Source organism: Hippopotamus amphibius, chromosome 6 (assembly GCF_030028045.1).
Source record: "Hippopotamus amphibius kiboko isolate mHipAmp2 chromosome 6, mHipAmp2.hap2, whole genome shotgun sequence".
Lineage (NCBI taxonomy): Eukaryota > Metazoa > Chordata > Mammalia > Artiodactyla > Hippopotamidae > Hippopotamus > Hippopotamus amphibius.
In genome coordinates this window covers 102,016,380-102,042,257 of record NC_080191.1, presented here as the reverse complement: position 1 = coordinate 102,042,257, position 25,878 = coordinate 102,016,380, and the positions used below count along the sequence as shown (strand labels likewise).

General features: G+C 36.4%; 1 protein-coding gene across 1 annotated transcript in view; it reads left to right on the top strand.

Moving 5' to 3' along the window:
* The window catches only part of COL6A5 (collagen type VI alpha 5 chain), a 97,003-nt gene that overhangs the window by 69,734 nt on the left and 1,391 nt on the right, over window positions 1-25,878 (top strand). Inside the window, exons 35-37 of the mRNA XM_057739842.1 lie at window positions 2,073-2,163; window positions 7,877-8,085; window positions 25,080-25,769. Coding sequence (XP_057595825.1) covers window positions 2,073-2,163; window positions 7,877-8,085; window positions 25,080-25,769 — 990 coding nt within the window. The remainder of the gene's footprint in view (window positions 1-2,072; window positions 2,164-7,876; window positions 8,086-25,079; window positions 25,770-25,878) is intronic.

Below are 25,878 nucleotides of genomic sequence, written 5' to 3'. Positions count from 1 at the left end.
AAATGATGAGTAACAAAGAAATACAGAAATTAAGAATAAGCATCTAGGAATTTTAAAGCAACTTGACATTGCTACATTATACAAGTGTATGAACAGTGAACTTTGTCTCATTGAACAGGATATAAACCAAAAGTATCAGCCTGCAAAGGGCTGGAAATAAAAATACTTTGTCCTTTACCACAAGTGGTTTGAGAAACGCTCTTTCTAGAGAGGTGGTTCTCAACTGGGGATGATTTTGCCCCTCAGATGACATTCGGAGATGTCTGGAGACATTATTGGTTGTCACAACTAAGGGAGAGGATACTACCAGTATTTAGTGGGTAGACACCAAGGATGCTGCTACACATCCTACAGTGCACAGGATGCCCCCTCCCAACCCCATATCAAAGAACAACCCAGCCCAAAATGTCAATAGCATTGAGGTTGAGAACCCTGCCCTAGAGGATCCCATGGAATTGGAGCTGAACCTGTTCTTTCTGGGAGTCTGACAGGTGTGGAATTAGGTTCTGCTGGGACCAATCCCACCACCCTCGGATTCCAAAGTCTGCCTGGTATTCATAAAATCTCCAACACCACCACAGTGATGACATCTTGGGACTTCACTGTTCATTGCTGAAGGAGCTTCCCTTTCTCCTGTGATTCATATTTGATTGAAGAATCCAATAATTGCCCCTTTGGGAACATCATGTTATTTCTTTAACTCCAAATGCTTTCCATTGTATAATGCACCATTATATTATAAAAAAAAGAAAGAAAAAGCACTTCCAGTTAAATGTTGATACTGACTTTCCTGTTAGTGTTTTTTGTCTTGTAGTCATTGAAAGAGTTCTTTTAGACAGACTACAAGTCATTCTCATGCATACATAAAAAGGAAATATGCATGGTTATATTATATATATACATGGAAATAGACTTTAGGAAATTCCTAAAATTTCTTATTCAAAATTTGACTCTTGTGATCTCTTTCTTGACTCAGGGTTGTAGATAGCCATCTTTTCCTGTGCAATATTATTCTTTGTGCCCTCAAGATTGATGATGGGTCAGCACTTTAAAAGACTATGAAATAACACAAAACTGGCCTTGCTGGGCTCTTAAGTTAGGCTTTGCAATTATTAGAGCTTACTTACGATTTCCAGCTGAACAATGTTGTTAAACACATCCAATTCACTGCCTTCCCATAACCACTTGGTCTGTACAGGTTAAAATTCTCCTTTACTAATACTTCCGGGAATGTTTTTCTAAACTACTGACCCCAATTCTGCAAGTTTTGGTGCTGGCACGTTTGTGGTTCTCACAGGCACAGGCGATAACAACAGCATCACAGTTCCTTCCTCACCAACAGGAACTGTCAACTGCAATTGTATAGAAGACGTAGTCTCATTCCAGAGAACCAGAAAAAAAAATGCTCATCTTAGAACCAGAGAAATATGATTATAAAACCATGAACATTCTGTGAGATATTTTCATGGAGTCTTTGATCATTCAATAGCCAAAGGTCTCCTTTCACTAAAACCTGTTTATTTTCCTGAATGAGGGGAAAATTACATGCTTCTCAGTATTTCACAGTTTACAGAACAATAATAGGAAGAGGTAACGGAACATTATTTAGGTCAGTCACTAAAATCTTTCCTGTGATTATTTTCCTCCTAGGAAGTCAGGAAATCAGTGTTAATTGGTGCAGGAGCATAGAAATAGTGTCATGTAATTAAATATTGTTTTTTTCTATATTTCAGCTATTAGCAGAAGTCTGAGTGAAAAAGTTTATAGAATCAGAATAAAATTTCTCTTGGATTATGTTAGCCTGAGCATATGGAAATCAAGTGTCTCTGCACCACAATTAACCCTAAATGAACAATTTGACCCTGGTAATTCTTGGGCTGTAAAACACCCTAAAATCAAATTCCGAATGCTATTTCCAGTGGCAGCTATTTTCTGTTTTCACCACAGCCAAACTGTGCTGAAATATTTTAGTGACATTTATTGCTTCAAGAAGACTTCTGTTGGGATTCTCTTCCCCTAGCAAATACAATCTCTAGTTTAAAAATCTGACTGTAACTTTCCTCTCTCAATAGGAGAATTCAATCAGTACCCACCACCAATGCTTGAGAACGACTGCAGACTCATCAATTCAGAAGAAGAAAATAATCAAAGAATCAATCTCCTGTGAGTTAGAAAGCTCTGATATTTACAAGTGACTTGATTGACTGAGGGGTGTGTAACTGGCTGATGGCAGGTGTTTAGGAGGACGAAGCGGATAAGGTCTCTGAGGAAAGGCTCTTCATGTATTCCATTTTCTGTAGCAGAAGTTACACATCAAGCACGCTTTCTGGACTGATGTTTCTATAACACCCTCATGAGCTTTATTACAATTTCGTTTTAAAATTCATGGTTTCCTTAGCAATTTCCATATTGAAATTTACCCCAGAATAGAACCTAGAATTCAGCCTCAACCCACCTCAACCTCATTTCCCATCTGCCCCCATCATAAGTGCTGAGTTCCAACCACACTGAACAGTAGTTTCACCCTCCTGGACCTCTGCTCACAATGCCTTGGACCCTGTTCCTTCCAGTGAGGCCCTACGCATCCTTCATGGCCCTGCTTAAAGCTGTCTCCTCTTTGAAGCCTATCTTTACTCTCAGTCAAAAACCACAGTTCTTCCCTATTTAGTACCCTTTTACATCTCTGCTGAGGCACTTATTATAATTTATCCCAACGTCTGGTCTCACTGAAGGCTGGGGTTCCATGTGGTTCATGGTTTCAGTCCCAAAACATATATGAAAGACCCCACAATATCATTGCACATGTAAATAATTTTCTTTAAAATTCTGTCCTGAGTGAAAATATGAATAATTAATCTGAATGGATCTTGAACCTCAAACAGAACAAGAATGGCCCAATTAGTTGCTCTGTGCTTCTCTTTCTATTTCACCAAACTTGGATCCCAGTGAAAGCCCAGAGTTGGGCCCATAATGGCCCTGTCCTGTCGGATTGCAAAAGCAAAGAGCGTCTCAGAATAAATGCAGTCTTTCCCGTATATCCAGGAGCAAAATACACGATGAAGGATTCCTCAGAATTCATGCAAATACGAGTTCCTCTCATGTCAGGTTTCATTTCTACTTAGTTTAACAAGGAAGCGTCCAGCAGCCCACACTTCTGAAGAATGATACGGTAGTGACATCCTGTGAAGCAGTATTTCCCAACATGCAATAGACAATAATCTTATTTAAAGGAAAATCCATTCTTACAAAACTGCATTTTAGTGTAATGTTATTTTAACATGGACAAACATAAATCTAGCTGCAAATACCATATGCATATAATTCCTATGCAGATATCAAACAAAAGCAAATTTGTACATCAAACCCAAGGAAACTCAATAAGACAAATTTAAAACGCTGTTTAATGTATTGGATGATTCTGCTTTGCTGAAATAGAATTCCTAAAAAGTAAAAAATAATTTTATAGCCAAGACATGGAAGCAACCTGCATGTCTACTGATAGATGAATGGATAAAGAAGATGTTTATCATACACATACACACAATGGAATATTACCCAGCCATAAAAAAGAATGAAATGCTGCCATTTGCAGCAACATGGATGGACCTGGAGATGATCATACTAAGTGAAGTAAGCCAGACAGAGACAAATATCATATGATGTCACTTATATGTGCAATCTAAAAAAATGATGCAAATGAACTTATTTACAAAACAGAAACAGATTCACAGACTTAGAAAATAAACTTATAGTTACCAGAGGGGAAAGGTGTCAGGGTGGGGGGTGGATAAATTACGAGTTTGGGATTCACATACATACACTACTATATACAAAATGGGTAAACAACAAGGACCTACTGTATAGCACAGAGAACTATACTCAGTATCTTATAATAACCTATAATGGGAAAGAATCTGAAAAAGTATACATATATATGTATGTATAACTGAATCACTTTGCTGTACACCTGAAACTAACAGGAATTATAAATTAACTATACTTCATTAAAATTGTTTTAAAAACATGGTACATATTGGTAAAATATGCAAAACATGATGCATTTGCAGATTCCCCAGCACTTGTCCTCACCTGCACTATTGCAAAGTGATCATCCCCACTCTGTGTCATCCGATCATCTGGCTTTTACTTGATGTGAGTGTATTATTGACACATTATGTCTGACTTTATTTCCTTTCCTCATTAACACTCACCAGTTAAAGTAGTACCACTGGGTGCCAAACACGGGTATCAATGCAAATGTAAACCTGGACTTGAAATTGCTTAAAGGTACATAAATAGAATAAGAATAAACTTTTATTGAATGTGTTGTCATCATCTAAATAAAAACACAATATTCTTTTTTTTCCCACATCAAAAAAAATTCTTTAAGAAAAAAAAAGAAAAGAAATGAGTATAGCCTTGGGAAATCCCTGGCGGTCCAGTGGTTAGAACTCAGTGCTTTCACTGCCGTGGCAAGGGCTCCGTCAATCCCTGGATCTCACCCCCAGCCCCCCCAAAAGGAGAAAGAGTACAGCCTTGACCACTGAGTAGAATGTTAGCAGTGAGTTTTTTATAAATGATCTTCAACATGGTTAGGAAATTCCCTTCTACTCCTAGTTAAACACAATGTTCTTAAACTAACATTCTCACTCCAAAGAATATAAATGTAGACACCATTTTAGGAGGTATAATGTCAATAAGATATGTTTTATATAGCCTTATTCTTCTCGGAGCAGTTGATGGTAAATTAAAAGACTATTTTTTATATTTTCTGTGGAGATTGATATCAATCTGAGACATTATTTGGTTGTCCCAAGTCACCTATGAGTTTCTTGCCTTGTATTTAAAACTCTGTGGCAAATCAGACTTGATTTATTCCAAAGCAATATTTCATAGGCTATTAGCAGATGGCGGGAAAAGGAAGGATAAATGGAAATGTACAAGAATGTATTAGTATATGCTTTTTTAAAATGAAGTATAGTTGATTTACAATATCATATTAGTTTCTGGGGTGCAGTACAGTGATTCAATACTTTTACAGACTGTACTCAAAAGTTACTACAAGATAATGGCTATAAGTCCCTGTGCTATACAAAATATCCTTGTTGCTTGTCTATTTTATACATAGTAGTTTATATCTCTTAATCCCATACCCCTAACCTGCCCCTCCCCCCTGCCCTCTCCTCTCTGGTAACCACTAGTTTGTTCTCTGTAACTGTCCGTCTGTTTCTCTGCTTTGCTATATGCATTCATTTCTTTTATTTTTTCAGATTCCACACATAAGCAATATCATGTAGTATTTGTCTTTCTCTCTCTGACTTACTTAACTAAGTATAATATTCTCTAGGTCCGTCCATGCTGCTGCAAATGGCAATATTTCATTCTTTTTTTATGGTTGGGTAATATTCCATCGTATATGTATTCCACATCTTCTTAAGCCAATCATATGTTGATAGGCACTTGGGTTACTTCTATTTATTGGCTATTGTAAATAGTGCAGTGAACATTGGGGTGCATGTATCTTTTCAAATTAGTGTTTTTGTTTTCTTTGGATATATGCCCAGGATGGGAGTTGCTGGATCATATGATAGTTCTGTTTTCAGTCTTTAAAGGAACCTCCATATTGTTTTCCATAATGGCTGCACCAATGTACATTCCTACCCACAGTGTACAGGGGTCCCCTTTTCTCCACATTGGCTCCACATTTGATATTTGTAGACTTTTTGATGATAGCCATTCTGACAGGTGTGAGGAGATATCTCATTGTGGTTTTGGATTATAGTTCTCTGATGATGAGTGATGTTGAACATCTTTTCATGTGCCTGCTGGCCATCTGCATGTCTTCTTTGGAGAAATGTCTAGTTAGATCTTCTGCCCATTTTTTAATTGAGTGGTTTGTTTTTTTGATATCAAGTTGTATGAGCTATTTATCCATTTTGAATATTAACCCCTTATCAGTCATATCATTTGCAAACATTTTCTCCCACTCTGTAGGTTGTCTTTTAGTTTTGTCAGTGGTTTCCTTGGCTGTGCAAAAGCTTTTGAGTTTAATTAAGTCCCATTTCTTTATTTTTGCTTTTATTTCTTTTGCTTTAGGACACAGAGCTAAAAAAATATTGCTATGATTTATGTCAGAGAATGTTTTGCCTATATTCTCTTGAAGGAGTTTTGTGCTTTCTGGCCTTACATTTAGGTCTTTAATCTATTTTGAGTTTATTTTTGAATATGGTATGAGGAAATGTTCTAATCTCATTGCTTTACGTGTTGCTGTCCAGTTTTCCCAGCACCACATAGTGAAGAGACTGTCTTTTCTCTATTGTACATTCTTGCCTCCTTTGTCGTAGATAGATTAATTGACCATAGTGTGTGGGCTTACTTCTGGGCTCTCCATTCTGTTCCATTGATCTATGCGTCTGTTTTTGTGCTGGTACCTTGCTGTTTTGACTATGCTACAGTATAGACTGAAGTTTGGGAGAGTGGTATCTCCAGCTTTGTTCTTTTTTTCAAGCTTGTTTTGGCAATTCGGGGTCTTTTGTGGTTTCATATGAATTTTGGGATTATTTATTCTAGTTCTGTGAAAAAATTCATGGGTGTTTTGACAGGAATTGCATTAAGTCTGTAGATGGCTTTGGGTAGTATGGCTATTTTAATAATATAAATTCTTCCAATCCAAGGGCACAGGATATCTTTCTACTTCTTTGCATCATCTTTAATTTCTTTATCAATGTCTTATTGTTTTAGAATATGGGTCTTTTACTTCTTTGGTATTTTATTCTTTTTGATGCAATTTTAAACAGGATTGGTTTTTTGCTTTCTCTTTCTGATATTTTGTTATTAGTGTACAGAAAAGCAACAGATTTCTGTATATTAATCTTGTATCTTGTGAGTTTGCTTAATTCATTTATTGGTTCTAATAGTTTTTGGGAGGAGACTTTAGAGTATTCTATGTATATGAAGTATCATGCCATCTGCAAATAGGGACAATTTTATTTCTTCCCTTCCAATTTGTATGCCTTTTATTTCTTTTTCTTATCTGACTGCCGTGCCTAGGACTACCAAAATTATGTTAAATAGAAGTGGTGAGAGTGGATATCCTTGTCTTGTTCCTAAATTTAGAGGAAAACATTTCAGCTTTTCATCATTGCATATGAGGTTAGCTGTGGATTTGTCATAAGTGGTCTTTATTATGTTGAGATATGTTCATTCTCTACCCTCTTTGATGAGAGTTTTAATCATGAATGGAGGTTGAGTTTTGTCAAATGCTTTTTCTGCATATATTGAGATGATCATGAGATTCTTGTCATTTCTTTTGTTAATATGGTGTATCACACTGATTGACTTGTGTATGTTGAGCCATTCTTGTGTCCCTGGAATAAATCCGACTTGACATGCGGTGTATGATCATTATATATACTGTTGGATTCAGTTTGCTAAGATTTTTGCATCTATACTCATCTAAGATATTGACATGTAGTTTTCTTATTTTGTAGTGTTTTTGTCTTGTTTTGGTTGGCCTTGTAGAATGAGTTTGGGAGTGTTCTGTCCTCTTGAATTTTTTGAACTACTTTGAGAAGGATAGGTATTAGTTCTTCTTTACCAGTTTAGTAGAATTCCCCTGTAGTATAACAAATCTTAATGAATTATTTGATTGAAATAAATTTAGATTTTTACCACCCAATTGTCTTGCTTCTTAGAAATAGTTAAGTAGTTACTTAATATAATACTAAGTAAATTAAATATTATTTAAATATTCAATTTAATCTAATTTAAATATAAATGCTCTAAATGTTAATTAATTAAATGCTAATTAATTAATTATTAAATTGTTGGGAAATTTTATTTGTATTCCCCTGAAACTTTCCTTTTTATCCTCTAGATTTACTTCTGAGACACATGAGATTTCTTCAGGAGAGACCAGCTTCATTGGCCAGGAATTGAGTGCTGAAAGAGATTCATCTTTTGTTTTGGAAGACAATGGAAGTGACCGTTTGGTTTACATTCCGAGTCAAATGTTTATGCCTCAGAAATTAATGACTAAATATCAAAAAGATCAGCATTCTGAAGAAATTGCAAGTCTCATTTCTGGTAAGGAAATGAAAAGTTATAGTGGTAATTTTGAAATAACTGGATCCTCATCTTTTAACACTAATAGAGAATCAAGTAAATAAGGCTGGTATAGAAAGCAACTTTTTTCAAGTTCAAGATGGTGGCTACAACTGCTTCTTTTATTTGATTTGAAAATTTAAATGGTCATGGGTACCACTCTGGAAATCACTGATAAGCCCTAAGAAATGTCCCTGTATTCTCACCAAACTTAAGATTTCTCTAGAAGCCACAATTTAGGTTAGTGTGATGTATAAGGAGGCAATATAGACAATAACATAGCAAAGGAAGAATTAAAATAACTTACAAAAGTTGGTCTGTCAGTGCCCCAGAATTTGTGATTGCATGAGAAGGTGTAAGATTTTTTTCAGCAGAAATAAAATAAACTACCCCACTGCCTACTCTATACATTTTAGCGACAAAGCAGTAATGTTTTTTTGTCAGGTTTTAATAGTTTCAAACAAATCAGATACATAGAATTTTGGCTGTATTTTCACTTAAAAGGGTAGCATTCTAAACAGACTATTCGGCTACTCCATCTATGCATCTAGAGTCTTCCAAAATGCTCATTTGGCCAGAATATCAGCATTTAAAGCATTATGTCATAAGTATCATGTGTGCTGTTAGAATATGCAAGTTTGAAAAAAAGGGGCCAATCTCATGCTGATTATTCATAAAAATGAATAGTATTCCTTCTTAGTAACTTCATTGAATAAATTAATGTTCTTTTCCTCGCGTTCAACACTCATGTCCCTATATTTTACCCCTGTTTCTGAAATATGCATGTTTGAATTTTATCTTTAAAGCAGCTAAACTTTCCTTTATAGAAGCTAGAATTGAGAAATAAAAAGTCAATTAATCATTAGTTGAAAAATAATACTTTTTAAAAAAGGTAATGAAGTAAAGCTGGATTATGTAGTTCCTTGGCATTAAGGCATTCAAGTGTGTGCATTTCTTATTTAAAACAGATTTTTATCATTATATAGACATAGCTTCAAGAAGAGAATAAAAAGTTTCTTCTTCTTAATGGATACCATTAATTTGGGGTGCTCATTTTAATGATATGGGAATTACAACAGCCCTCAAGGCACAGGAATTTATTATGCTTTGGTTTAAGAAGAAGAAAGAGAGAAGTTCTTTTGGCAGTGTTGGAATACTAAATTGTCATTTGTGATAGTATTTTTAGAGGTATGCATTTTAAAGTCTAATAATTCAGAAGTGTGAACTTTTCAAGAAAGACAGAAATAATTGGATATTTAACGGGAGAAAAGAAACTCATCTTTGAAGCCATCTTTAATGACCATTATTCAGCAATAATAGAAAGACTTTTCATTTGGTTTTTCAGATGTCTGGAAACCAAGGTACTCATAACCAGTTTAAGGTCCAATTTGGCTGAAGAAATAATTGTTGCATGCCCCAATAGGAAAAAAATGTCAGTTTTCTGTTATTCCCACCTCACCCAGTTTCTCTTGCAGTGGGTTGAAGTGTGTTGGGAATTTTGTAGAGGGTTATGTCAAGTTGTGATTGCCTGGAAACAGAGTCTCAGAACTAAGGATAATATATATTTTTTATCCTTTACAATAAATCTGTCTCAGATCATCATTGTTGTCTAGGGACTTCGCACTATTCCTTTCTTTTTTTTTCTTTTTTAAATCAGCGTTAGCTGATTGTCAAAAGCTGCTGAGAACTTTCTGTATAAGGAGAGTAAATTGTAGTTCAGATATTTTATTCAGTTGCTAAGAAATGAGCTTTGATACATTCCAGATGTATTGCACAAATAAAAACGTTGATAACTTCCATGAGAACTTCCACGTGCTATGCTCATTACTCATTTATAGTGTGACTCTTATGGCCGATGGCTGATTTTGGTGCCCTTGAACTTAGAGTCCTGGGGAAGTCAGGAATCTTAACCATTTAAGAAAATTTTAGAGTTCCCAGAGTACTGTGGGCTGGCAGTAAGTTGTGTATCACTCTCTTTCACAAGAAACACAACCACTATCTCTCTACCTAGGCCTCTCCTTCTGCTTCTGCCTCCATACTCCAATTTCCAAGTTCCTCTTTAATTTCAACACCTTTCCTGGTCCTCTCCACTCAGAGCAGCTCAAGGACAATTTGTATCAGAATCACCTGGAAGCCCTTCATACGCACAGATTCCTAGGCCCTTCTCAGCACTACTGCTTCATATTTAGGAGTGATTGGCTAGGAAAATGCCACAAGCTTTAAAACCACCATCGGTGACTTTTGTAGGTCCTCAGTTTTGAGATCCACTATCCCAGTGATTCTCAAAGTGTGTCTGTAAACCAGCAGCATCAGCAGCACCTGGGAACGCATGAGAAATGCACTTGTCCTGGACCTACTGAAGCAGAAACTGGGGGTGGGACTCAGCCATCTCATTTTTAACAGGCAACGCAGGTGATTCTGATCCAGGCTGAAGTTTAAGAACCGCTGTGCATGCTACCACATTGGTGTGCCAGGGTTGCTCTGTGTTCTCAGCTAAAAGCAACTGAGTAACTAGCAGCACAGAACAAAAGTCACAATTCCTATTGCCAAAGGGATCTGGGTGAACTGGATTTTAATTTTGTTTTACCCATCCAAGAACACTGAATGTTCATCCTCCCATCTATTCATCCAGCATCTATCTAACAAAACATCTTTAAGACCCAAATATGTAGATTATCTAGAGATACTATCATGTATTTTGACCATGACATCCACAATATAAAAATTCCCTGGAAAATTCAGTTCCTCTTAATTACTCACCAGTGGAATACATATAGTTCTTTGGAATTATGTAATGAAAAATGGGTGGTTTAATTCTAATTAAATTGCAACTGTTGACCCAATGGTGAGCCTAGCACTTTCATCAAAGCTGCTATGTTAACTAATACTTAAGATACAGTCTACTGTCAGGATTAAACAGGGACAGGATAATTTTTAATGACTGCTAAATAACAACCCAAACTCAGCCTAGGGCTCACTCATAGCCTTAAGTGGTCCCTGGCCTTAAGGATCGCTTCAGCTGATGTTTTTTGTTTGTTTGTTTGTTTTTGATGAATTTTATTAAGTAACGAGAAGCAACACCCTTTTCAAACTAGGCTGGAGTAGGGCTCAAGGGAATGTGCATGGATTTTGGTTTATGTTTTTATTTTTCTAACTTTAACCTGATTGTGATCTACAGTCAGCTTTTTTTTTTTTTAAGCCAATGTATCTTTTGACTTTAAATCAATCATAAGGTATTAGAGCTGGAAAGGTATTTAGTGATTAGCTCTTGCAAACTCACCTGGGGGTGATTCCACCCTACTCCACCCTAGGAGACATATTGCAGTGTCTGGAGACATTTTTAGTTGTCATAACTGGAGGATGCTACTGGCATGTAGAGGTAGAGGCCACAGATGCTGCTAAACATCCTGCAGTGCACACAGGACATCCCCTCACAACAAAGACTTATCCAGGCAGACTGTCAATAGTGAAAGGAGCCCTGTTTTAGAAGAAACTTCATGCCCCCAAGATCGTGGAACTAAAAAATTCGGTATAGGGACTCAAGATTTCCACACCCTGTCCACTGTTTCCCAGTACACCCTCAGGATTCTGCTACCCTTTAAAAAAATTTTAAAGTATTATTATACCATATAAAATTTTAACACAGAGTTGCAAATCAAACAATTTAGCAAACTGAGCTATCTGTGGTATGGAATACATTCTTTGGTTTTTTCTGTAGGCATATAGGTATACATAGTTTTATTCAATTGTACATCCCACTTTTCACATGTTATACATTTTGCATATTGCTGCAAGCTTCATACTGATTTTTCTGTATTCTCATAATGTTACTCTCAATGAATGAATGTGTTTAACTAGTTACCTTTTGTTGAACACAGCTCGCTTCCAATTTTTGCTGTCATGTGTTGAATTTGATACATAAATCTGCTACATTTAAATCTGTACTGGAATTAAATGCAGCAGAACTGGCTTCTGAGTCACCCATTGGAACAGTCCCCCAGCTGAATGTCCTACTTTCATATCAGTGCACATGCTAAAGAGGTCAGTGATAGAATTAGGATCATGTCTAAATTGTAATGACATGTTCCATGTATGTTTTAGGAAATCTCAATCATCTGCTCTTTGGTGGATAAACTGAGTCTCCCATTCATTTTTTTTAATAAATTTATGTATTTATTTATTTGTTGGCTGTGTTGGGTCTTTGTTGCTGCACACAAGGTTTCTTTAGTTGTGGTGAGTGGGGGGCTACTCTTCATTGTGGTGCGCAGGCTCCTCATTGCCGTGGCTTCTCTTGTTGCAGAGCACGGGCTCTAGGCGCGTGGGCTTCAGTAATTGCGGCACATAGGCTCAATAGTTGTGGTGCACGGGCTTAGTTACTCCGCGGCATGTGGGATCTTCCTGGAGCAGGGATCGAACCCGTGTCCCCTGCATTGGCAGGTGGATTCTTAACCATTGCCCCACCTAGGAAGCTCAAGTCTTCCATTCATTTTAAACTATAGACTGAGGTTGTGGCATTCAGTTTTGCTCAGGAATTTATTGTATAGTTATTATAGGTTGGTGTCCTCTTTGAAGATTTTGCGTGCAGCAGAACTAATGTGAAATGTGAGTTCAGGGTATGTGGATTATTTAACTTCATACAGGTTGCTTCTGTAGGTCTCATACAATCATTTGTTACAATTATTAAACCAGTGTTCTATAGTGTTAGCAACACTTTTTTCAGGGGGACCCTTTGCTAATGGAATAAAACGTAGGTAGGTGAAGTAATAATTGGGTGATGGTGATGGTGGTTATGCAGGAAGCAGTGGCAGCCCTCACTGGGGGTTTCCTATAGGAAAGGGCTCTGCCAGGCATTTACATGGATTTTCCCATGAATATTCATGCAGCAAATTCGTATTTGGCTCCTGTTTGGAATTGAGCCCCATGCTAGTCTTTTGAGGAGTTAGAGAGATTAAAAAAAAAAAAAAGATTCAGACAGAAGATTCAGTCTCCAGGGAGCTTGTAGTCTGATAGAGTATACTCTGTGTACAAAATAAAAATGCCTAATACAAGTCAGAAAGTATTCAGTTCAATAAAAAGTGCAGATGGAATGCTTTGGGGGCCAATATTCATTTCAGCATAGCGTATACTCTCTCACTGGGTGTTGGAACAAAGCACATGAGGAATAACAGTAACTACAGAAGCTACTGCGTATATAGTGCACCTATGTGCCAGGCACTGTGCTAAGCACTTTATGTACATGGTTTAATTTAATCCTTACCCCCAAATCTATTATTATTATTATAATGACTATTGCATTTTATGATGAGGACACAGAGGAAATGTCACACAGCTTGTAAGCGGTAGAGCCAGGATTCAAACACGTGCCCATTTCCACAAAAATGCTAACTTTTGACAATGCAGGCTGTGTTGTCTGGCAAGGGCATTGTCTGCATTTACAAATGAGGAAATATATCCAGCTCCTAAATTTGAGGATTATCATGTCATCACTTGGAGAGTTACTTCTAAATAATTTTGGTGGTATAATTCAATTTTAAAATTTTAATTTAATTTTTAGAAATTCCTGCTTATAAGTCATTTAGAGGATATAAGGCCAGAATGAATCGGCCTTATAAACTGTTTATAAACTCATGCAGAGGCCAGAGCACAAAATAACACCATTAAAACCAAAGTGCCACTATTTACAATAGCCAAGTTACAGAAACAACCTAAATGTCCATCAACAGGCAAATGGATAAAGAACATGCATATATACAATGGAATATTACTCAGCCATAAAAAAGAATGAAATAATGCCATTTGCAGCAACATGGATGGACCTAGAGATTATCATGCTAGGTGAAGTAAGTCAGAGAAAGACAAATATATGATATTGCTTACACAGAGAATCTAAAATATAACACAAGTGAACTTATTTATGAAACAGAAACAGACTCACAGACATAGACAACAAACTTATGGTTACCAAAGGGGAAGGGATAAATTAGGAGTTTGGGATTAAAAATATACACACTACTATATATAAAATAGATAAACATCAAGGACATACTGTACAGCATAGGGAACTGCACTCAACATCTTGTAATAACCTAAAATGGAAAAGAATCTTAAAAAGAATATATAAGGTGTTCTGAATATAAATAACTGCTAAGGCATGCATCACTTTTCTCAGTGTGCTGGTACCTTTCTGTAGATTATTATTTCAGAGTATGGCATAGATGGCAAGAGTGAGTCTTTTGGACCAAGTACCACCTAGGAAAGTCCATGCCAAGAAAGAGATTTATTCTGTCTTCAGGGAAGAGGATGAAATCTATTTTAAGACTTACTCCTACTTGTTCAGGCAAATAGGGGAGAGAGGAACTCATCCAACACAACAAGGGATTTTTAAATGTCTCTACTTCCCTTTGGCATAAAATCAATGACACACAGTCAGAGACACACACGTGTGTCCCAACCTAGAGCTTGACTAGTGACCTCACCGGACAGGCCTGCGTTGGTGGTGCGAAATGGAGAGGTATGTAACTCATTCCCAATCCTCTGCAGTTAAGTATGCGTAAACACAACAGAATGAGCTTGTACACGTGTTCACTGTGTTCCACTAATACCAGCTGACTTTGCATTTCTTTTTGAAATTCTGGTTTACAGAATACAGTATCATGGGTAGGGTTTTCAGGTGTCTGAGACTTTTCTATTTGATTTTTCCTTCTAAAAAGTATATTTATAGAGTATTTGGGATATGCTAGGCACTGTGAAAATTTTATTTAATTCTCTCAAAAACTTTATAAGGTTATAGTTTATTATTACAATTTTATAAATTTTTAGATAATATAACAGAAGCATGGGAGAGACTCAGGGTCACAGAGCTGACAAATGGTAGAGACTGGCCTCAAACTCCAAAGATTCTGCTCATGACCACTGCTCCACAATGCCTAGAGAAGAAAATATTGCAAATTTTATTTAACTGCCTACTTTTGGGAAGAAAACTTTATTTAGTAGCTTCAATAGGAATAGCATTGACTGAGACCCTTGTTCTTCAAACCAGGTCCTGGGACCTTGGCGAGGTGGCTAATGTGTCCCTTAATGTGTCTGCTCCACCCTCAACTCTGATGACCAGTTCTTCTGAAGGAGTCACACAGAGCTGGGTGCAAATCCTACATCTACCACTTACAGGCTGTCATTTCTTGGTCAAGTCATTTGCCCCCTCCAAGCCTCAGCTTGCTCATCTGTAAAATGGGCACGATGATAATTTCACCCTCGTAGTGTTGTGTGGAAGATTAAAAGGTAGGAGATAAGCATGGAGCTGAGCACAGGACCGGAAACATCTTGGATGCTCAGTTCAATACTCAGAAAATGGAAAAATTGAAAAAGAAAAGACTGCTAGCCTCATGGAAAGTCTTATAAAAAAGGTTAACTTGAAAAATGCTTTCTGTAGTCCTTGTGGACAGAAATGTACATATAAAGTAGCCACAATTGTCTTGTGGTGGCTTGCCTATACACCTGGCTAATTTTAGCCCCTGGACAAATTCCAAGGCAGACCACAAGATAACTTGTGCCTACCTTGAGATGTCCCACAAATACCATGAAAGGCATCCTAGCTCCACAGCATGCACGTCCCAGTCCAGATGGCTCAAGTCCTGTAGATTCTCCCTCAATTCCCTCTTCACCTCCCCTTCTCCCCAGAGTTACTGGAGCACACTTGGCCCCATGGCTTAAATCTCAGCCAAATTTAGGCTAATTTCTGGGGGGTGCTTCCCTGGAAATCCAGCTGGATACCTCCTTCCTTTCAAGCCGTAACACGTGAGTCAGCGCTTCCTCCTCTGCCATTCGGAGGAAATTCTTTCACGGAGTTGGAGATGAGAATTTGGCTTGGTGACATTTCCAGAAAATACACAGCATTGCTCTGAGCTATAGATATCCTTTATCCACACTTCTGCCAGATTTTCTTGAAGGAGAATATTTTTAAAGGCCCAATCTTTCCAAGAAAGATTATTTAGACTCAAAGTAGAATAATCATAGGTGATTATTTAGTGTTTGACTAAATTTTGGAGTTTAGCATTTAGCTTCTTTGATTCTCGTACTAATCCTATAATAGGTAGAGAACCTACTTTTAGAGATTTTAGAGGTAAAATATACCTCTTTAGAAAATTGTTCTTCTGGGTACTTTGGAAAAGGATTGAGGTTTTGCTCACTTATAAAGAGAAAACTGGAAAAAAAACAGTGCTAATTCTGGTATGGGCGATGTATGAAAAAATATTTCACTAACATGATAAGTCAGCCCTTCCCCTTATTTTAATGAAGTATAGTTTATTTACAATATTATATTAGTTTCAGTTGTAGAACAGTGGCTCAATATTTTTATAGATTATATTTCATTTGAAGTTATTATAAAGCATTCACTATATTCCCTGTGCTGTACAATATATCCTTGTAACTTATTTACTTTATACATAGTAGTTTCTACCTCTTAATTCCCTACCTTTATCTGCCCCTCCCGCACTGGTAACCACTAGTTTGTTCTCTGTATCTGTTTGTTTCATTATATTCATTTATTTGTTTTATTTTTTAGATTCCACATAAAAGTGAAAACATACTATATTTTTCTTTGTATGACTTATTTCACTAAGTGTGGTACCCTCCAGGTCCATCTATACTGTTGCAAATGGCAAAATTTCATTCTTTTTTATGGCTGAGTAATATTTCATTGTGTGTGTATATATGTATATAAATATATATATACACACATGTAAATATATATCTTTCATTTAAAATTATTATATAATTTAAAGTTTTCATTTAAATATATATGTATATATGCATATATTCATATATATATATGACTTCTTTATCCATTCATCAGTGGATGGACACTTAAGTTGCTTCCGTATCTTGGCTTTTGTAAATAGTGCTGCTATGAACATTGGGGTGCATGTGTCTTTTCGAATTAGTGCCTTCACTTTCCTCAGATATATACCCAGGAGTTGGATTGCTGGATCATGTGGTAGTTCTAGTGTTTTTTTGTGGAACCCCCATACTGTTTTCCATAGTGGCTGTACCAATTTACATTCCCACCAACAGTGTAGGAGGATTCTCTTTTCTTCACATCCTCACCAGCATTTGTTATTTGTGGACTTTTTGATGATGGCCATTCTGACAAGTGTGAAGTGATATCTCCACTGTGGTTTTGATCTGTGTTTCTCTAATGATTAGCAGTGTTAATCATCTTTTCAGGTGCCTGTTGACCATCTGTATGTCTTCTTTGTAAAAGGGTCTCTTCAGGTCTTCTGCTTATTTTTTGATTGGGTTGTTTTTGTTGATATCAAGTTCTATGAGCTGTTTATATGTTTTGAATATTAACCCCTTATCAGTCATATCATTTGCAATTATTTTCTTCCACTCTGTTGGTTGTCTTTTAGTTTTGTCAATGGTTTCCTCCGCTGTGCAAAAGCTTTTGAGTTTAATTAGGTCCCATTTCTTTACTTTTGCTTTTATTTCTTTTGCCTTAGGAGACAGAGCCAAAAAAATTATTGCTACAATTTATGTCAAAGAGTGTTTTTGCCTGTGTTCTCTTGTAGGAGTTTTGTAGTTTCTGGTCTTACATTTAAGCCTTTAATCCCTTTTGAGTTTATTTTTGCATATGGTATGAGGAAATGTTCTAATCTCATTGTTTTACATGTAGCTGTCCAGTTTTCCCAGCACCACTTATTGAAGAGGCTCTTTTCTCCATTGTACTTTCTTGTCTCCTTTGTTGTAAATTAATTTACCATAAGTATGTCGGCTTATTTCTGGGCTCTCTGCTCTGTTCCATTCATCTATGTGTCTGTTTTGTACCAGTACCTTGCTGTTTTGATTACTATAGCTTTATAATATAGTCTGAAGTCTGGGAGGCTGGTATCTCCAGCTTTGTTGTTTTTTCTCAAGATTGCTTTGGCTATTCAGGATCTTTTGTGGTTTCGTATGAATTTTAGGATTATTTGTTCTAGTTCTGTGAAAAATGTCAGATATTTTAATAAAGATTGCATTAAATCCAAAGGTTGCTTTGGGTAGTATGGACATTTTAACAATATTAATTCTTCTAATCCATGTACATGGGTTATCCTTCCTTTTATTTGTATCATCTTTAATTTCCTTTGTTCATCAATGTTTTATAGTTTTCAGGGTATATGTTTTTCACCTCCTTGGTTAAGTTTATTCCTAGGTATTTTATTCTTTTTGATGTGACTTTAAATAGGATTGTTTTCTTGCTGTCTCTTTCTGATAGTTCATTATTAGTGTATAGAAAAGGAACAGATTTCTGATTATAATCTTGTATCATGCAACCTTACTGAATTCATTTATTCATTCTAATAGCTTTTTGGTGGAGACTTTAGAGTTTTCTATATATAGCATAGTGTCATCTACAAACTGTGACAGTTTTACTTCTTCCTTTGCAATTTGGATGCCTTTTATTTCTTTTTCTTGTCTGATTGCTGTCACTAGTATTTACAATACTATGTTAAACAAAAGTGGCAAGAGTGGGCATCCTTGTCTTATTCCTGAATTTAGAATAAAACCTTTCAGCTTTTCATCATTGTGTTATGATGTTAGCTGTGGGTTTGTCATAAATGACCTTTATTATGTTGAGATGTGTTTCCTCCATATCCACACTTTCTTGTTTTGTTTGTTTTTAATTTATTTTTTAATTGAAGTATAGTTGATTTACAATGTATTATTTTCAGGTGTAGGTCAAACAAATTCAGTTTCAGATTCTTTTCCATATAGGTTATTACAAAACATTGAGCATAGTTCCCTGTGCTATAAAATTTTATCATGAGTGTATGTGGAATTTTGTCAAATGCCTTTTCTGCCTCTATTGAGGTAATCATGTGATTTTTGTCCTTCCTTTTGTTAATGTGGTTTATTACACTGATTGATTTGTGGATGTTGAGCCAATCTTGCATCCCTGGCATAAATCCCATTTGATCATTATATGATCCTTTTCATATATTGTTGCATTAGGTTTGCTAATATTTTGTTGAGGATTTTTGCATCTCTATTCATCAGAGATATTGGCCTGTAATTTTCTTTTATTGTAGTGTCTTTTTTCTGGTTTTGGTATCAGGGTAATGGTGGCCTCATGGAATGAATTTGGGAGTGTTCCCTCCTCTTCAGTTTTTTGAAATAGTTTGAGAAGGATAGGTATTAGCATTTCTTTCTATGTTTGGTAGAATTCGCCCAAGAAGCCAGTCAGTTCTGGACCTTTGTTAGCAGGGAGTTTTTTGATTACTAATTCAATTTTACTACTGGTGACCAGTCTGTATATTTCTTCCTGAATCAGTCTTGGAAGATTGTATCCTTCTAGAAATTTATCCATTTCTTCTAGGTTGTCTAATTCGTTGACATGTAACAGTTTTTTTTTAATTTTTATTGAAGTATAGTTGATTTACAATGTAGTGTTCATTTCTGCTGTACAGCAAAGTGAATCAGTTATACATATACATATATCCACTCTTTATTAGATTCTTTTCCATGTAGGTCATTACAGAGTACTGAGTAGAGTTCCTGTGCTATACAGTAGGTCCTTATTAGTTACCTATTTTATATATAGTAGTGTGTATGACATGTAACTGTTGATTGTAGAATCTCATGATGTTTTGTATCTCCGTGATATCAGTTGTAATTTCTCCTTTTTCATTTCTACCCCTTCCTCTTCTACCAGAACATTTATGAAATACTTTTCCTTATGTCTTAAATTGTGTCAATTGGCCTTTTTTAAAAAGCCAAAATGGATATCCTGGTGGCAGAGCAGGTAATGATCAGTCAATTCCAGGATTATAAACTCAAAAGGAAAGAAATGTCCATTTAACTAATCTTCACAGATCCTGATATAATATTGCCAAGAACTCTAAAAGAGTTTTTGGTGGTATTTTAGGGCTGAAGTATATTATATAGCAGCCATTGAATATACAAATATAATATCTATGCTTTTGTCTGCACTTCCAGTTTTATATTTAGTAATTTAATCAAGAATCTTAATACTGATCAAAAATTCTAAGAAAAATTTGAAACAAGTGGTGGAGGATCGGAGGCCCGTAGATTTCAAACAGCTCATGAAGTATACAGTCCTCTTCAATGACTACGAATGTATTGATAAAGGTAAAGTCTGGTACATAAATGACCAGTTCTTAGTCCTTTGTAAGAAGAGAGAGAACATAGGAACATCTCAGACAAGACAGTCAATTCTCATCTATTGGAAATGCCCAAGGTGAAGTAAGAGGAACTGGATTTACCTACCAAATGAAACAACCAAAAGAAAAAAATATGTATATGAAATGAAACAACAATTGTCAGGACACTGGACATTAGGAAATAAAAGACAGTGATCCCTGAGAAACGAGAAACAAATGAGATGATTCCTGCGATTGCTCCAGCTTACTGCTGAGAGAGTTCCCAGGCCATGGTGCAGGAAGGGGAATTCAGGTGGAACCCAGTGCACTCCTTGAGATGAGGAAACAGACCTGAGAGTCCAGGGAGACGAAGGTGTTGAGAGTTCACAGGACAGAATACCACAGAGGAGAAAGCTGTGCAGAGAGAGAAACCCAGCTCTGCAGAGGATGCCTCTTCATGATTCATCAGAGTGCTGATAGCACCAGCTGAGCCTGGGGCAACATCCATCCGAAAGAATTAGAGGATAATGCCCATTCCTCACAGAGCCAGGAATAGTGCCTCTTACCACCAGTGAGACTAGAAAAACTCATAACTCATAAAGTACTGGGAAGAAAATCCAGGAAGGTCTTGCTTCAGTAGTGGGGAGTAATTAGTCTTAATTTAAGCCTGGACATACCTAACAAATCATAAAAGCAAGACCCAAAGGACCAAACTGTTTCCATATAACTTGACTGCCTCCCAAAACAAATTGTATGAATATTTATAAGAATGTAAAAGTATCCCATATCCAAAAAGGCAAATTTCATAATGTCTGGCATAAAAAGCAGAAAGAACCCATAATCAAAAGCACAATCACTCAAAATCAAATCAGAACTGACAAAGATGTTAGAATTAGATGTTATTGTAACTATACTCGATATGTTAAAAAGTTAATTAAAGACATGGAAAATGTTAAAAAAATATATATTAAAATAGAATTTGTAGGGCTTCCCTGGTTGCTCAGTGGTTATGAATCCACCTGCCAATGCAGGGAACAAGGGTTCAAGCCCTGGTCTGGGAGGATCCCAAAGGCCAAGGAACAACTAAGCCCGTGCACCACAACTACTGAGCCTGCACTCTAGAGTCTGTGAGCCACAACTACTGAGCCCCTGTGCTGCAACTACTGAAGCCCACACGCATGGATCCAGTGTTCTACAACAGCTGAAGCCACTGCAATGAGAAGCCCAAGCACTGCAATGGAGCAGCCGCCGCTCACAACTACAGAAAAGCCTGCAATGCAGCCAATAAATAAAAAAATTAAATTAAATACATTTATTAAAAACATACAAACTGACAAATTGAACTTGTCTTGCCCTATTTCCTTAAAAAAAAATCGAATTTGTAGAGATGAAAGCTGCAGTGTCTAGGATGAACAATACACTGGATGGGATTAATGGGAAATTAGATTTGATAAAAGAAAAAAATAGTGACCTTGAAGATGGAACAATAGAAATTATCCAAAATAAAACTTGAGAGAAAAGATTTAAAAAATGAAAAGACCCTCAGTGAGTTTCAACACCTCTCTCAATAATTGACAAAAAAATAGACAGAAAATCAGCAGGAATATCAAAGGCTTGAACAGCACTATCAGTTAATTTGACCTAATTGATATTAATAGAACACTGCACACAATAGCAGATACACATTTTTTTCAAGTGCATGTGTAACGTTTACCAAGATAGACCATATTGTGGACCGTAAAAAAATCTCAAAATTTTAAAGGATTCAAGTCATTCCAAGTGTATTCTCTGACCAAAACAGAATTAAGTTGAAACCAATAGTAGGAAGATCTTTGAAAAATCCCCAAGTATTTAGAAACTAAATAAAGCACTTCTAAATAATCCATGGTCAAAGAAAAATCAAAGGGGAATTTAGCAAGCATTTTGAAATGAATGAAAATAAAATCACAATATACCAGAATTTGTGAGATTTCACAAAAGCAGTACTAGGAGGTCATTCATAATATTAAATGCCTATACTGTAAAGAAGAAAGGTTTAAATCAATGACCTCAACTTTCATCTTAAGAAATCAGAAAAAGAAGAACAAATTAAACCTAAGGCAAGGAGAAGAAAGGAAATAATAAAATTAAAGAAAAACTCAATGAAACAGAAAAGAGAAAAATCAATAAAACCAAAAGTGGTTTTTCAATAAGGTCAATTAAATTGATAAACCTATAGTCAAGCTCACCAGTAAAAAAGAGAAAACACAAATTACCAATATCAGCAATGAGAGAGGAGAAATATTCTACAGATATTAAAAGGATAACCAGGGAATATTATAAACATTTTTGCCTATAAGTTAGATATTTTAGGTGAAATAGACAAATTACTTGCAATGCATGAATTACCAAAGCTCACTCAAGGAAAAGTAACCTAAACATTCCTAACCCTATTAAAAAAATTGAATTTTTAGTTCAAAACTTTCCATAAAGAAAACTGAAGGCCCAGAGGTCTTCACTGGTGAATTCAACAAAACATTTAACAAAGAAATAATACCAATTCTACGCAAACTCTTCCAGAATATTAAAGAGGAAGGAATGCTTCCAAACTCATTCTTTGAGGCCAAAACCAGACAAAGATATTACATGAAAAAGAAACTACAGACCAACATTCCTTGTGAACATAGATGCAAAAATTCTAAAAAAGATTTTAGCAAATCAAATCCAACAATATTAGCTTGATTGTGACAATCATTATACAAGGTATACTTATATCAAAACATTGTACACTTTATTGATTTTTTCACGCAGTTTTTAAAATTTTTTTATTGAAATACAGTTGATTCACAATATTGTGTTAGTTTCAGGTGTACAGCAAAGTAATTCAGTTATTCATGCATATGTATGTGTATATTTATATTCTTTTAAAAATTATTTTCCAGTATAGGTTATTACAAGATATTGAGCCTAGTTCCCTGTGATATACAATAGGTCCTTGTTGGTTATCTGTTTTACAAATAGTAGTGTGTGTATGTTAATCCCAAACTCCTAATTTATCCCTACCCCCTCCCTTTCCCCTTTGGTAACCATCCGTTTCTTTTCTGTGTCTGTGAGTCTATTTCTGTTTGGTAAATAAGTTCATTTGTATCATTTTTTTAGATTCCACATATAAGCAATATCATATGATGTTTGCCTTTCTCTGTCTGACTTACTGCACTAAGCATGATAATCTCTAGGTCCATCCATGTTGCTGCAAGTAATATTTCACTCCTTTTTATGGCTGAGTACTGTTCTGTTGTGTGTATATGCACCACATCTTCTTTATCCACTCATCTGCCAATGGATACTTAGCTTGCTTCCATGTCTTGGCTATTGTAAACAGTGCTGCTATGAACATTGGGATGCATGTATCCTTTTGAATTACAGTGTTCTCCAAATATATGCCCGGGAGTGGGATTGCAGGATCATATGGTAACACTAGTTTTAGTTTTTTAAGGAACCTCCATACTGTTTTCCGTAGTGACTGCAGCAATTTACATTCCCACCAACAATGTAGGGAGGGTTCCTTTTTCTCCGTGTCCTCTCCAGCATTTATTATTTGTAGACTTTTTTTATGAACATTGTACACTTTAAATATATACAGATTTTATTTGTCAGAAAAAAATCCTGCAATATATGAAAAAGATAACGTGGAGTTGACCCCAGGAATGCAGAGGTCATTGAGCATTCAAAAGTCATCTGATAGTATTTGCCCTGTTAATAACATCACCCATGGTGTTGTTTTTCTGCATTCTAGTTCAGTATTAAACATTTGTGGCATTGATACAGGTGAATCAGTTCATTTGTGAGGATTAAATAAAGTAATAGATGCAAAGCATTAATAATGGACCAAGCACAATTGCAGAGTAATCAGGTTTTGCCAGTTAGGAATCTACTTCTAGCCTGATTAGGTTCACAAACACACTTGTTTCGTAGAAAAAAGGAACACTGACCATGTACTCCCTGTCTTTCTGAGCTGGCGTTTCCTGTTGCAGCTCACCAACCAGCCATCATCCCCATGATTGTGGACATGGTGTCATGACCCCTAATAGCAGAGCCACTTGAAATGCTGGCCTCCCACAAGACAAGAAGTTAGCATCAGAGTGTAAATCAGGGCACTGTTTTCCTTTGTTGAGAAGGTCTTGCTACAAAAATAATAAAATCAGATGAAACAATTCATGTCCTTAGCGATGTCGTTGACTGACTTACATCATAGTGCAGGCTTCTTATCTTGTCCTAGGCCAATAACTGTTTGTGGACTGGTGCTCTGAGTATCAAGGCCTCAGAGTATGTCATGTCTTACACAGAATTTGGATTCTAAAGTCAGCCTCTATACTTGCTCTCGTGACATCATACTATGGTGCATATATTAAGCATGTAATAGAGATGTCGTCAATAAATGTGACTGACATATTTACTTTTCTCTTGGGGTCATTACATATAACGAAATCTCAAGCAATATGTACTCCAAATTTTGTAACCACGTGGCATGCACTAAAAATAGCTGTGTGTTTTTCACCTTGCACATGAAAATAGCTGGAGGACCAATCAATCCTTTGACAAAGATCAGAGATGGGGTAGCAAATAGGTTTGTTCACATGTGACAATACCTATCGAATGGTAATGGCTCTCCACGCAGTGTGTAGAGGTGTACTTAGAGAGTGCCTCTGGAAACAAGCACTGATACTGATTAGTAATATCTGCCATGGTGTGGGAATGACGTATGACCACACCCCATGCTGTGTATTGCCATCCTTGGCTAGGAGTTCCAAGTTTATCCTTCTACTAAAAACAGTGACTGGAGTTATTCTGTTGCAGGACATGAAAACCATGGCAGAAAAGAAGAACCAGGTCTTACTTATGAACCTAGAGATGCCTCTCTTCAAGAATATTACATGGATGTGGCTTTTCTCATAGATGCTTCCCAAAGAGTAGCAAGTGAGGAGTTTAAGGAAGTGAAAGCTTTTATAACTTCAGTGCTCGATTACTTTCACCTGGCCCCAGATCCACTGATCTCTGCTTTGGGAGACAGAGTGGCAGTCCTGACCTACTCTCCTCCAGGCTATATGCCCCACACGGAAGAATGCCCCACCTACCTAGAATTTGATCTGGTTACTTATAACAGTATACACCAAATGAAACGTCATCTCCAAGATACTCTTCAGCAGCTCAATGGAGATGTTTTTATTGGCCATGCCCTACAGTGGACAATTGACAATGTCTTTGTAGGAACCCCCAACCTGAGGAAAAACAAAGTTATCTTCGTTATATCTGCTGGTGAAACCAACCCTTTAGACAGGGAAGTCTTAAGAAATGTATCTCTGAGAGCCAAGTGTCAGGGCTACTCCATATTTGTGTTTTCCTTTGGTCCTCTACACAATGACAAGGAATTAGAGGAATTAGCCAGCCACCCACTGGATCATCACTTAGTCCAGCTTGGCCGAACCCACAAGCCAGATTTGAACTATATCGTCAAATTTGTCAAGCCATTTGTTCATTCAATCAGACGTAAGTCATTAAAGTTTTTCTCTTCTGTTGCTTTTGCAATAGATATCTCAGTGTACAATCCACCAGTTGACTTAGTAACATGATTCTCACTTCAGTCAAGAGTGGTGGC